Source organism: Filicampus tigris, chromosome 3, assembly GCF_054856515.1.
Source record: "Filicampus tigris isolate MCC_2025a chromosome 3, RoL_Ftig_1.0, whole genome shotgun sequence".
Classification (NCBI taxonomy): Eukaryota; Metazoa; Chordata; class Actinopteri; order Syngnathiformes; family Syngnathidae; genus Filicampus; species Filicampus tigris.
In genome coordinates, this window is record NC_141219.1 from 4,167,806 (window position 1) to 4,182,115 (window position 14,310).

Here is a 14,310-nt window from a genome sequence, read left to right on the forward strand (position 1 = left end):
TGTTGATGCCAATATTTTCTCTTTTAAAAATTAATATCAGCTCCAAATATCGGTTATCGCCCTTCTTGACTACGAATAATCGGTAACATATCGGCCTATCTTTAATCTGTTCCCATCTGCCGTTTGCCTGTGCCACTCCAAATAATCAAAACAACTGTTTTACAGACTGGTGTCATGCGCAGATCTACGTATGCAAAAGTCATCGTCACGCCGCAAGAATTTTTCGTGGCCTTTTTAAACGACTTCAATATTTCTTGTTTTCCTACCATCTGTTGAGCTGTTTGAGAAGTTTGTACTAAAAACAAGCCATGTGTCGCATGTGACTTTTGTGTGCTCTGTTTGGACGCTGCCATGTTTTCAAGCGGCTATCAAAGCACAGCGACAACGCAGCCTGTCAACATTCCAATTGACCGTTTACATGACCCAAAAAAATGACATTTGATTGGTTTGGCTAAAGGATTATTTGACCGCTAGTCTGAAGTCGAATGAAATGCCGTTCAGTTTCCCCCTGGTTATTCCAAATGAGGTGTTTATATGTGGCATTTTTATTCGGTAGGGGCTTCCAACCCGATGCTAATCAGAACATTAGGCTCCGTGTAAACCGGGCTGTGGTTTTATGACTGCCAGGCATAGATAAGGTTGGGAATGCTGATACGCCGTATCACAGCTCAAACTGTGAAACCATTTTGGGTCATTAGTCACTCCAGTACATCAACTTAAGTGATCAACCATTTCTTGAAGCATCCAAAATTTGTCAGTTTCACCTCGATTATACCTTGATTGGAGCGTTGGATAAGACGGGTCGGGAATGTTGTTTGGCTTTGACGTTTTTCCTGAAGGGTGTGGCGACAGTTTACTGGACAGAACTCTGGGAAATCGAACATCTCTGGGAAAGCTAAAATCGAGTGTTGCTGGACAACTTGGCGGCAAAATGGCTCAAACATGGCATCATATCAATGCTGAACAATTCAACGAAATCGGACGTTTGTTATTTGTTTTGTGTCTTTTTAAAAGTGGCCGCCAAATTCCGTAAGTCATCTTGCACGTTTGCTCTAACTCCGCTGTAAGAACAGATATACTGGCGACACTTCCTTGGTGCAAGTAAGGGGTCCTCCGTTCCTACGCTAGCGACTTAAGGCGAATATGCAGGCAAGTCAAAATTTAAATATGCTGTAGTCAGTCCATCACTAAACGTACGCTAGCGCAGTAGTTAGATCACGATAACGGGGAATATTTGGATGCAAAACACATCCAGGCTACGGCTGCATGATATTTGAAAAACATGCGTTGTTGACTATAGCGATAGCGATAGCGATATTGCGATATTAAAAGGGGAAGCCTACCCAAACATATTTTTTTTCCAGTATATGTCCTATGCAAGCTCACTAGTCGAAACACGCCATTCTGATTAAGTCATTCACTGATATTGATGAATTTATTTGTCTTTTCGCAGTCCAGCCATTCGATCCCAGGAATTTATTTATTACGTATTTATTTCATTTTTTTCAAACGTTAGGGTAAAAGAGGGTCTGAAAATGTCTGGCAGTGAATGAGTTAATGCTGCGTTTGTAGAAAGCCACCCGTTTTTAGCTAGCGCAGCGGGCGGCCATTTTGTCACTTCTGTGGACTGAAGATGACAGCGAAGTCGCTCCGGGTTCGGCCAACGACCAATCATGGCTCAGCTTCGGAAAACAGGTGAGCTGCGATTGGTCGTTGCCTGAGCCCTGAGCAACTGTGACGTCATTTTTAGGCGACAGAAGACAGAAGAACTCTTATTCCACAAACGCAATATTTATCAGAATGCCTCGTTTCAAACGAGTGGGCCTGCATAGAACGTATTCCTGAAAAAAAAAACTATCTTTGGGTTGACTTCCACTTTAAGTATTGGTGACTGGTATTGGCAGCCTCCACTGGTACCCGATACCTTAAAATAAGGCTTGTATGGGCCCGATATTGATACCTGGTGTCGCTACTCTCCCACCCCTACGACTTTCATTGTCTTCTAAAGCTGCCGGCACTAATGAACGGACGGGGCCCTCTGCCTCCCATGGCAAATCGTTGAAATCTTTGTCCAACTTTGATGCCAAGTTCAGCCCAGCCCACAGTCGATGATGTCGGCAAAAAATGCTCCCAAGTTCTTACTTTGTACACCCCTGCCTTAGTGGTTCCGCTTTATCGAAATACTTTGGTTGGCCAAAGACTGCCGGATTGCAAAAAATGCAGCTGGTGCTTTGCGCCTCTGCCTGGTTTGTCTGCTGACAAAAGGCCGGAGAAGCGCCGAGGGGGCACGGAGGGATCCCCCCCCCACACACACACACCCCCGACACCACACCACCTTCCCCCATCCTCGTTCGGGGGCGGGTTTGAATGGGACCAGCTAGTGACCTCAGGCAGAAGGAATGTCCCCGTTTGCTCAGTCGGCCCGCGTCAACGCCGGGGCCCTTTTGTGTCCACCTCCCAGACTCCCAGAAACCTTGCAACACCACGCCAACCTCCCCCCCCCCCCCCCACCCCCCTTCTCTATAATCTCACTCTTCCTGCAAGGTTAGGCCTTTTGAGGACGCGAGGGTGGCTTCCTCCCTCTGCGCTGGCTAGAAATGCTAATTGCTCCTCAGTCTGCCTCGTCTTAAAAGTCTCACCTATTGTGTGCGCAGCATTCCCGGGCCCTTCGGCGCATTTGTGTGGGTGTGAGCGGTATGACCGTCTCCCGGCGTCGTGGTGACGTTTGAAATATAGCGCTTGCATAAATTTCACTTGTTCAACGGGAGGACCTTTTTAGCCATTAAACCAACGGCGGCCAAGGGACAACAATTAAATCCCGACGAACGCCGTCAGATTTACGATCCTCGACATTGCCCCCCCCCCCACCAGGCTCGAGTGAAGTCATCGCGCTGCCGCAGAGACGCGGCGCAGCGTTAAATGAATTTGAAAAGGGCGGGGGGGGGGGGGGGGGGGCAAGCCCTGAAAGATGCGGGAGGGGCGGGGTGGGCGCAAGCGGGCCTGTTGCAGAGTTTCCCCTTTAGATCGGACTCAGGCCTCATGAATTAAGACTCGGCCGTGGGAATTTTGCTCAACTTCAGAGTACGACATGAAATTGTTCAAGAATTTAGCTCTATTTATGACCAACAATAAAAGCGGTTGCTCTCGGTCAGGGGTCCCCAACCTTTTTTGACCCAAGATCTGCTTTTCAAGATCTCGAGATCAACACTGCAAACCCGCACACCTTTTATAGCCCGCAGCCAATACTTTTTTCTTGTCATACAATCACAAGACATTACATGGCTGTCTCTGCTCGCACACACGCATGACAGTCCGCATGATGACGCGCAATAGCCGTAACTGACCCTAACATGAATGAAACAGAAAAGTCAGCCAGATACAAGATAGGTAGGTGAGTTTGAAACAAGTAAATCGCCGCCTACCCTATAGTGGGAGAATTGACACCGGGATGTTCTTTTGTAGTGTGTAAAAACATTTTAGAAGGACCATCCTTGTTGTGGACTATTTGAAAATGCAGGTCCAGATTCCCTTTTTTTAGCCAGTGCCATTACTGCATTGCAGTCCACAAAAAAAGCTTTGAATGAAAATCAACAAAAAAAGTATCTTAACTTCCCCAGTAGGAGTTTGTCAAAGTACGATCCCCTAAAATGTTCCCAAAATGGCTGCCTCAAACCAAAATGGCCGACTTCCCGTTCAGTTTCAGGTATGGGTCCTTGAAACGTTTTTCATGCGTCCTGTTACGATAGACACGTACCCCCCCCATTTCGTGTTGATCTGTGGAACTAGTTATGGGGGCAGATTTTCTTTTCTTCCTTTCCATTGGCCTTCGCCTCGCCGCCCCCGTTTTCAATGGTCATCAAATTGCGACTCCAGGCATCACCCGTCTTTGATGGCCTAAGCTAGGGCTGTGCGATTAATCGAAATTCAATTACGATTATTACACTCCACGACTACAAAATCGGCATAATCGTAAAAAAACGATTATTCATTTGCATTTATAGCCAACACACTATGTTTACACAAGGAAATCATACTTGAATTTATACATTTGCACATTTTTTAATTTTATTAAAACAAATTTGATAAATCTTGTTTGGGTCCAAAAGGAACTTACTTACATTTATTATCACAAAATATATATCGCAAAATTAAAATTGCCACAATATATCGTCATGTGATGCCACCTATGTTCAAGACCCACGCTCATCGTCAATAGGCGAGCATGACTGGCCTAGCCTATTTCTTTGCGAATGCTCTTATTATGTATAAAAAATGAATATCGTGATTTTTTTTTTTCATTATAAGTTCTTAATATTGTGAACTTTTATACAGTATCGTGCGCTTTTTATATATCACCAACCTCCCCCACAATATCGTGATAATTATCGCCTCGTGAGGTTCGTATCTGGATATTATCGTATCCTGACATATGGATATCGTGACATCCCTAACTGATATTGTTTTCCGAAAAGTGCATAATGAGGCTCGGTGAAGTGTTTTGTCTCAGTGGTTTTGTTTCTGACTCGGATCCGCCTCTTTTGCAGGATCTCCGTATGGAAGAGGAAAAAAAAAAAAAAAGCCACTAAATGTCAAAAAAAAAAAAAAAAACGCATGCATCCCGAGTCAATTCTTTGCTGCTCACTGATTTGAATTCTCATGCTCACTTTGTTCATGCGCTGCATTTGTTTTTTTTTTTTTTGTTTTGTTTTTTAGGGAGGAGGTTGCGAGGGAAAGCCTTTTATAATGTCAATGGGAAGGTCTACTGCGAGGAAGACTTTTTGGTAAGTCACATGTGCAAAATTGGTCATTTTCACCATTCAGATGTAAAGTAATATCAGAAGCCCCTCTCGCGCTGCCTGTAAAAGCTGGCATTTCTCAGCGTATTTACTTTATATTTTTTATCATTTGAAAAAGAAATCTGAAAACTTCAGTTATCCCCTCAGGACACTCAAAACCAGACATTGGGCACACCCATCCAATTCACGCTGATCGGATCATTGGACCTGGCCCGCTATGGGAAAAATAAGATGTTATAACCCCCCCCCCCACACACACACACACACGAAAAAGGCCAAACTTGGATACTAAGTCTTGCGTCTGAATTCTTCCGCAGTACTCTGGTTTCCAGCAGACAGCCGAAAAGTGCTTCGTGTGTGGCCACCTCATCATGGAGATGGTAAGCTCACGAACGTTAGCCTAGATGCTAATACAGTGGAATAAGGATGAGACAATTTTACGGTTTGCTCACGCACGGTGATATTTTCAAGTGTGAGTATTCGTGTTTAAAGCCGTATCATGAACACCGTGTTTAGTACAGCAGGTTCTTCCGTGTACGCGGACCCGTTGCGGTCAAGCAAGAGTTGCGCATCGCGACGTGTACCACCGTCGTCCGAGTAAATAAGTACATTTTGTGGAGTCTGACGCGCACGAAAGTTGGCATTTTGTTTTTTTCGCAGCACTGTGGTCATACCTACAATCGTGATCATTTTTGGTCATGATAATCGTGATGTGAAATTTTCAGACCTTTACTTATCAACATGTCAAACGCCACAAACTTTTTCAAAGATTTCTCACTGACTTGAGGTTTTGCTGTCGGTACAAGTAACCCTACTTGATTCCATGGCTTCAGTCCAAAGTGGTAAGCCCTTTCTTGTGTGCTTCCTGTGTGGTGGCGAAGATCCTCCAGGCGCTGGGCAAGTCCTACCATCCAGGCTGCTTCCGCTGTGTGGTGTGTAAAGAAGGTCTGGACGGGGTGCCCTTCACTGTGGACGTCGAGAACAATATCTACTGTGTCAAAGACTATCACACGTAAGAACGGCTCTCTGCTCGCTGTTGACGCTGGTATCTTGTTGGTTTTTTTTTCCCCATCGTTTGGATTGAACGGCACTGAAGTCTGCGTTTGACTGAGTCACATTGTAGTCATATGTTTATTCCGCAATTGTGGCGAAATACTTTTGCTGGATTAAGAATAACAATGTTGCAGGGTTATAACAGTTTTTTCATTGTAGTTCGTTTTTACTCTGTTGTCAGTTCTTTTTAGTGTGCTTTGAGAGCAGGTTTGTTCGTTTTTATTTGTTCAAAAATTTGTTTGAGTGTTGGTTTTAGTGTTTTTTTGTTTTGTTTTTTTTCAAATAAATGGGGTACTTGTCGAGTGCAAGATTGAAAAAAGGAACAAAAAAATGTCACTGAGTATTGGGTAATGAATAGGGATGTCACAATATCGGCCAAAATATATTGTCGTCGTCATGTCACGATAATAATAGCAGCAAATGTGTTTAAAAGCCCAAGTTGTTTTCCATTTGTGCATTTACAGCACCCTCTGGTGGTTAGTTTATTAGTGCAGTTTAATTTGCTGCCAGCTATGTTTAAGACCCACGCTAATGGCCAACAGGAGCGCATGACTGGACTAGCTTATTTCTTTGTGCTGTTATTATGTACAAAAGCTGAATATTGTGATGGTGTTTTTTTTTTTTTTTTTTAATATGAGCTCCTTTGTTGTTTTACAATATCGTGAGCTTTTTATACAGTATCGTGAGCTTTTTATAATTCGCCAACCTCCCCGACAATATCGTGATAATTACCGCATCGCGATGTTCAGATCGTGATAGAGTATTATCGTTTCGTGACATTTGGGTATCGCGACACCCCTCGTAATAAAGTAAAGTCAACGACAATTCTCAAAACGGCCGCGTGACCTTCCTTCTTGTGTACGGACACACAACAAAACCAAAATGAATGCATTTAAAATGAACCCCGAAAGCTCACGCAGGATATGAATTAAGAAAGATTTTATTTTTATTTTTGTTCACTCTAATAACCTTACAATGTTGCCATGTGGTCTTTTACCCCAATGCAGGGTTTTTGCTCCCAAGTGTTCCTCCTGCAACCAGCCCATTCTCCCAGCTCAGGTAACCACAATGCACAAGCATATGAGTGTTTCATATTGGTCGATATCGTTTTTATATATTGATTTTTTTTTCTTTTTTTTTTTTTAAACTATTGAAAATAATAACCCGAAGAAAAATACATTTAGGTTACTTTATTTTAACATGATAGTTAACCTTTAATAAGAGGTCAATATAAAGGTCGATATAAAGATGAAATAAACTCCATTTTAACGAATTTTCTTTTTTTTTTTCGATCGAACGTTTTATCCAAGGCATTCTCTATTGGTTAGCGATCACGTGCCAATCGCGATACATATCGATATCGAATTATCGGCCCCGGCCCTAACCTGACACGTGCGATACACCCAAGCGCTAACACGTTGGAGACATATTGCAACATTGTGGCCATTTAAGCATCTTAAAATGGTGTTTTTCCCATCAGGGCTCCGAGGAGACCATTCGCGTGGTCTCGATGGACAAAGACTACCATGTGGAATGTTACCACTGTGAGGTGAGGTCGCACACCCACACACACACACACACACACACACACACAGAATTGGACATTTACTTAATCTCGTACATATGGCTTGACGGCACTGTTTACAAGCGTCGCTCGGTCCTGCTGTTTTGGCTCGCAACCGAGTTGAAACGGGCTCAGCGGTTTCGTCTTGACATCCGATTTTGAACAATAGCGCACGTTCATGCCGATGGGAGAAGGCAGCCGTCTATTTTAGGGTTTGACCTTTTTCTTAAGTGAATGATGCACATGGTGACTAATTCAGAAAAAAAAAAAACGTAAAATGGAAGAAAATGCTGCCCCTGAGGCCACTTTCACTTAGCAACGTAAAATCTGCTTGGCGTGTCCATCATGAGAAGACCCACAAAAAAGACACAAGGAAGCCTTCCGATTGCTTTTGATCTGCCGTTGTAGGCTCACGTCGAGCGCTTCCGAAGGCCCTTTCAGGGCAACCCCCCGCAGCGATGTTTTTTAATCGATTGGCTGCTGTTTCCACCAGGATTGTGGCCTCCAGCTAAACGACGAGGAGGGTCACCGCTGTTACCCTCTGGACGGCCACCTGCTCTGCCACGGCTGTCACATCCGCCGACTGCAGTGCCAGGTTGCGGGGCAGCCGCCCCCCGGCTACCCGCTCCACGTCACCGAGCTGTGAAGGGAAGGGGGGGAAAAAAAAGGGGGGCGTTGCCAAGCCCCCGCCTGCTCCCCCGCGCGGCCCGAGATGCCAACGTGCCCTACCCTCGCAGGATGCACAGTTGGGGGTGAAGTGTCCTTGTGTAGTGCCCGGGTCGTGGATTCGCCAACGCTGGCCGGGCCAATCGCTCCCAGCGTGGGCACGTGGTGCCCGTCTACCAGCCGCCCGCTTTGAGCTGTGAAGGGGAATGTGGGAGGCCACGCCAAACCCCCACCTGTAAGCCCAAGGTGACCGGAGACGCCAACCTAGCCCCGCCCTCTCAGCATCCATCTTCCTCTCTTTCTGCCCACTCTGACCCACCCTTCCTCCGAGAAAGCCTCCTGACCGGACCGGTAAGATTCTCCCGCCGACTCTCGCCCTGCTACGAGTTGGGGGGACGCCAACCTTTCCCCGCCTGCTGGGTGAAGCTTCTTTGGGGCGCCTGCGTGCTGGAATCACTTTGCTGCTCCCGCCCACTCATGGGGTTACACTCCCCCCTCTCTGACCACACGCCCACCCTCCACCCAACTCATGGCGCCCTCCAACTCTTCGTTCCTACGACTAAGTAACTGCCGCCCAGAGGGGCCACCGCTGGCGCTGGCCGGAGGGGGAAAGCCCAGCGCAACCCATGTCGTGCCTTTAGCGCGGGGTCTCCGCGTAGCCGCTAACACTGAGATCAGCTAACGCCCGCCAACCTGACCTCGCCCCTGTGGCACCCCGTTAACACTGACGTTCCGCATTGACTTTAGATAAGACCGCCACAGATTCACCGTTTTAATGATGAAAATACAATATATATGTGTGTGTGTATATATATATATATATATATATATATATATATATATATATATATATATATATATATATATATGTATATTTATATTTATATGTATATATATATATATATATATTTGTATGTATATATATATATATATACATATATATATATATTTGTATGTATATATATATATATATACATATATATATATTTGTATGTATATATATACATATATATATATACTTATATGTATATATATATATATATATATATATATATATATATATATATATATATATATATATATATATATATATATATATATATATACGCGCACACAAAGAGTTTTCTCACAAGACGCAAGGGTGTACATTGTTGCTGTCGTTGCATCATTTCAGCGCAATTGATACTGAAAGATCAGGAAGTGGTTTGTCGACGCCTTTGAATGCCCGGAGCCGCCGCCGGTCCCGCCCAAGTTTTTCCAAAGGAGTCGTTTCCGCCGCTTTCGTTTGGTGGTGCAAACGAGCTTCAAGTTGTCTTTTTGTAATTGGCACTTTTTCCCAACCCTCCAACTTGCTGTTTGTTGGCCATATTGTGCGCGGGTGGCAGGACCACCTTGATATGCACCTGGGTGTGTTTGCGAGGCAGTGCAGCAGCACCTTAAAAAACACACACCAATGTCCCTTTTTTCGCTAAGACCTCCGCCAAGGCTTGATTAAGATCCAATGGAACAAATTTCAAAATTCGGAGATTTGCCCAGAATGTTGAGTCGGGTTTACATTGCAGCCAAATCTGGTTCCAATCCCGACTGAGCTCGGTTTGACATCACAGCATCTGTCAATACGTATGCAAATCAAATTTGACAGATACATGCCCACTGTGTTGGCCACCTGATGTGGCATGCTTTGGATCGCTGTGTCTGAACCTGTTAAATGGAATTCTCCATGTTCATTTTCATTTAGAGTCCAATCTGGATTCAACTTACTTTTGACATGACAACTTCAGACAAGGCAGCCACACATTTATTTCAAAGAAGATACAGTTTTACATATGAATACCATATTTGGTACATGATGTGGTATGCTTTGGATTGCGAGCTGATAAACCTTTCCACTTTTATCTTTCTGGTTCAAATTAAAGCCTTGATTTGATTTAGCCTTCCTGTTATGAACAGCAAGTACAGTAAATCCCATAATTATTCACGTGTTTGTCAAATTTTGTCTACTTTTCTTTTGTGAAATTTAGCCGGAAGTCATTTTTTGTTTCGTAATTGAAAAAATTATTTCCAGCCGAGTGATGAAAATGTTAAATTTCGCAATTCTCTTTAACTTAAAATCCAGCAAAGGCTTAGTTATATGTACATTTTCCTCCACATATCATTTAAAAATATTTTAAATTTTGTCATCACAATTCTGTATATGAACTCATTCACTGCCATTGACATATTTATTCGTCTTTTCACAGTCCAGCCATTCAATCCCAGGAATTTTTCTCAAACGTTAGGGTAAAAAAGGGTCTGAAAATGTTTGGCGATGAATGAGTTAATTACAAAAGAAGAAATAATTGGATACATTCCGAACCATCATTAATGAAAGGGGGGAAAATGATGATAGTTTCCTTGGCGGAGGTAACAAAAATCCATTCACATATCATTTGGCACTGTTGACTAAAAGCACACAAAATGGGGACGTACGGTACTGCACTTGCTTGTTCATGAGCTCTTAGGCTCTGATTGGCCAAAATCAACCTTGGCTCCGCCTCTCAGGGGCAGGATGCGGGGAACGGACGCCATTTTGTCCCGGCGCAATACTACTGAGTAGAATGTTTCCATCAACAACACACTGACCGCAACTAACTTATCAGATTGACGCGAATGTAACGCAAATGATTGTTTCTACCCGACATTCCAAGCATCACCGTTCCTTAATTCACCTTTATTGTTATTATTATTATTGATTATTATATGTGTTCAAACAAATTACAAGCACACGCCTTGCATCCCTTGTACATAAAGAGTCTAGTTTTGTATTTTTGTTCTCTCGGAAAGAGAGGAGAGGACGACTCCTCCTCCGACTGGTTAGTTGCCATAAAGCACATGTCACATGATCGTTTTTTTTAATTTTTTTTTTTTATCTCGATTATTATTATTATTATTACCTAGATGGTTGATGAGAAAAAAAAAAAAGACTAGAGCTATTTATCTAAACATGGAGAGAGAAAATTATTTAATGTATTAAAAATAAATCAGGATGTATCGTTTTAACTGTAGAGGACATAATCTGCTATTCAATAAAGTGGTTTTGTAGCTAACGGCAACATTCAGACTCTTGGTGTCGAGATGGTGGAAATGCGGAGGGTTTCTTGCTCCGGTGGGTGAAGAGTGACGCCAAGTTTGAGGACTCAAGCGGTCATGGCAAAAGCGCAAAATAGGGTTCGGTAACAAAAAGTCAAATGAAATGAGAAGGAAAAAAAAGACTCTTAAATATAAAGTGAAAAGAATGTGGAAAAGTATAAACACAAGTAAGGCTAATAAAATATGTCTAAAAGTAACATTTGTAAAGTTCATTTACAAAAGTAAAAAAAAAAAAAAAAAAAAAGGTTCTATTTACACAAAGTAAAAACAGGCGAAAAAAAATGCTCGCAAAGGTAAAAACGACAGAAGTGGAAAAAAAAAAATTCTAATGTGAAACCCGTTACCAAACTGAAAGCAAATATTCACATTTGGGCGTGGGCGAGGCAATGCAGAATTCAAACGTTATACAAAACACATTTGTTCAACTAATTTACATAGCAACACATCCAAGTTTAAACAAAATTGAACTTTGGGGGGGGGGGAGGGGGGGGGGGGGTTTGCTGCCAAAAAGATAAGCCAAAGAAAAAGTAAAGCGAGAAAGAAAGATTTGTACGTGGACACACTTTTCCCTTTGTATGTTGCCCCACAAAGGAACGTTCAACAACAGCGCGACACCCCCCCGCCCTCTTGTCTCACTCTTCTCATTTCAGCTCCACAAGGTGTGCCTGTGTTCATCACACACACACACACACACACATTTTGCATGTGTGTGTGTGTGTGTGTGTGTGTGTGTGTGTGTGGCCCAGCATAGTGCATTGCAGTGTGCCCTCTGATTGGGCCCAACATTTGGGTAGCGCTCTGGTGTTGGTTGACAGTTTGGCCATTTATGGCACAAAGCATCCTTTATGTGTGTGTGAGGGTTCCACCCTCTGGCTGCGTGTGTGTGTGTGTGTGTGTCAGTGTTTGAGTGTGAGAGGTGAGCTCTGTTACAATGTACAAAAGACTACCTTCCACGCGCACACACACATACACACACACTGCCAGGAAGTGAGAGCAAATCCACTTGCCACAGCATGACCTCATGGACGAGAATGTCGCCAGTTTGTGAACTTCAAGTCAGTATGGTGGCCCACAAGTATCGAAAAAAACTGACAGAAAGTAAAAACAAACCACTCCAATTTTAGGGGGGAAATATGACAACAACAACAACAAAAAAAAAACATCTAACCAAAATGACAAATCAAAGACATTTGGAAATGTCAAATTAATGTACACACACACAAACGCATTTCCAAACTCAGGGGCGTGGCCAGAATTCTTCCTCACTAACCTTGCCAACCATGCCAATTTTTGGAGGGGGGAAAAAAGATTTCTGAATGTAAAAAAGAATCAAATTTAAAATTTACAAAATTTCAAAAAAAAAAAAAAAAGGGAGTGGAAACAGAAAGGTGCAAAAGTAAAAATAAATTTACATAAAGTAAAACTGATGATTTTTGGAGGGAAAAAGTATTTCTGAACTGAGCAAAAGTGTAAAATACATTTACATGAAGTAAAACGGATTTAAAAAAATAGTAAAAACCAAATTTGACGTGTGAAAATGTGCAGTGAATATTTTGAATGGCCATTTTTTTTATTTTTTTTATTTAACATGTTTTATGTTGTAAATTTGTGGTTTGTCCACCGCTGGCATGGAGCCTTGGGCCAATTTGATGTTTACTTCTCGATATGGCGACTGCAGCGACCTTGACTTTCAGTGCGTTCCAGATGCTCGGAAAGACCTCCAGTGAGTGACGTGGGAGCCATCATGTGGAATTCTGGCGCAGAGGGGAGGGAGCGTCGGTGCTAACGCCGGGGTCGGAAGGAGCACCCTCGGGACCTTGGTCTTTATATAACCGCCGGAGTCGTGGGAAAAACCAGACCGGGGTCCTTGTTTTTACAGGCCTGCATGGGAGCTTTCATTCCGGGGGGGAAACGTTACGACGACTTTCCCTGAGGTACGCCGAAAACGCCCTCCCTTTTGGCAAAATTTGAACTTGGGGCTGGGGGGGGGGGGGGTGGGGGCTGTCCAGGCGAGTTAGAGATGGCGGTGTGGATCGAGGGGGGCGCCGTCGCCATGGAAACCAGTGACAGCCCCCAGCTCCCTCTGTAATAAAAGAGTTGGAATGTGAGGCTACGCGACGGCATTGTTGAGCAAACATCTCAGGAACGCGCGCACACACCGGAACTTTTTTTTTTTTTTTTTTTTCAAAGCTGCCCACTCCACACCCAGTCTAGCATCTGACTTCCTGGTGTGCACCTGCAGCGGACACTCAGCACCATTGTACATTGCCGTCGTGCCAACATTTATATAACAGACGTAGCTTCATTTACGTTGTTCTTCAAAGAGGAGGGGAAAAAAAAACAAATACAAAAGTACAAATAAATGACAATGAAGCTAACACCGATTTACCCCAAAAATCATCGAAGAAAAACGGCAAAAACTCATTTGCAAATGTTTACGTTTTTCTTTTTTTAATTTACAAAAAAAACAACCTAAACTAGCAAAGCCCTATTTACAAAAAGGTAACACATTAATTAATAGAGAAAAAGAACATAAAAAGCAAAAAATGAAAAATAGTCCAAACTAATTCCTAAAAAGTAATTCACAAAAGTAAAAATGTTAAAACAAAATTAGAAAAAGTTTGACAATGACAAATGTCAATTTAAATTGTAAGTGTAAAGTTGTTAACTACTGTACAGGTAAAAACAGTTACAAAAAGCCTGAAATAATTTGCAAAAAAGTAGAAAAACAACTTCCTAAAAGAGTCATTCACACAAAGTAAAAATGTACAATGCAATGTACAAAAAGGACCAATATGCCAAAAAAAAAAGGAAGAAATTTACAAAACAGAAAAAAAATGTGCAAAGGTAACCAATCAAATCAAATTTGAAAAATATATTAAATTTACAAACTAATGCACAAAAGTTGAACACAATGAAAAATACAAAAGGGCAAAAGTTACAACGGAAACACAAATTTACCAAAAGTAAAATAATTTCACAAAAAATGCAAATACGTAAAAGCAAAAATACAAAAAGCACAAATGAATGTAAATTTTAAAAAATAACGGTAAAACTTACAATTTCAAAAAGTTTAAAAATGGCAAAGATGCCTATACTAAA

The 14,310-nt window shown here is 42.6% G+C and overlaps 1 protein-coding gene across 6 annotated transcripts in view; it reads left to right on the forward strand.

Moving 5' to 3' along the window:
• wtip (WT1 interacting protein) overlaps positions 1 to 14,310 on the forward strand; it is a 34,872-nt gene that overhangs the window by 8,749 nt on the left and 11,813 nt on the right. For 4 of the 6 annotated variants that reach the window (XR_015086032.1, XR_015086033.1, XR_015086035.1 and 1 more), the window contains exons 3-8: positions 4,714 to 4,781; positions 5,114 to 5,176; positions 5,678 to 5,808; positions 6,857 to 6,908; positions 7,330 to 7,398; positions 7,907 to 8,430. Coding sequence is in view for 2 of the 6 variants with exons in the window: in XM_086024826.1 (XP_085880952.1) it covers positions 4,714 to 4,781; positions 5,114 to 5,176; positions 5,678 to 5,808; positions 6,857 to 6,908; positions 7,330 to 7,398; positions 7,907 to 8,059 (536 nt within the window). In the remaining 4 variants the exon portion in view is untranslated. Of the gene's footprint in view, positions 1 to 4,713; positions 4,782 to 5,113; positions 5,177 to 5,677; positions 5,809 to 6,856; positions 6,909 to 7,329; positions 7,399 to 7,906; positions 8,882 to 14,310 lie in introns of those variants that run through there. The other 2 variants (XM_086024826.1, XM_086024827.1) reach the window with 1 other exon arrangement.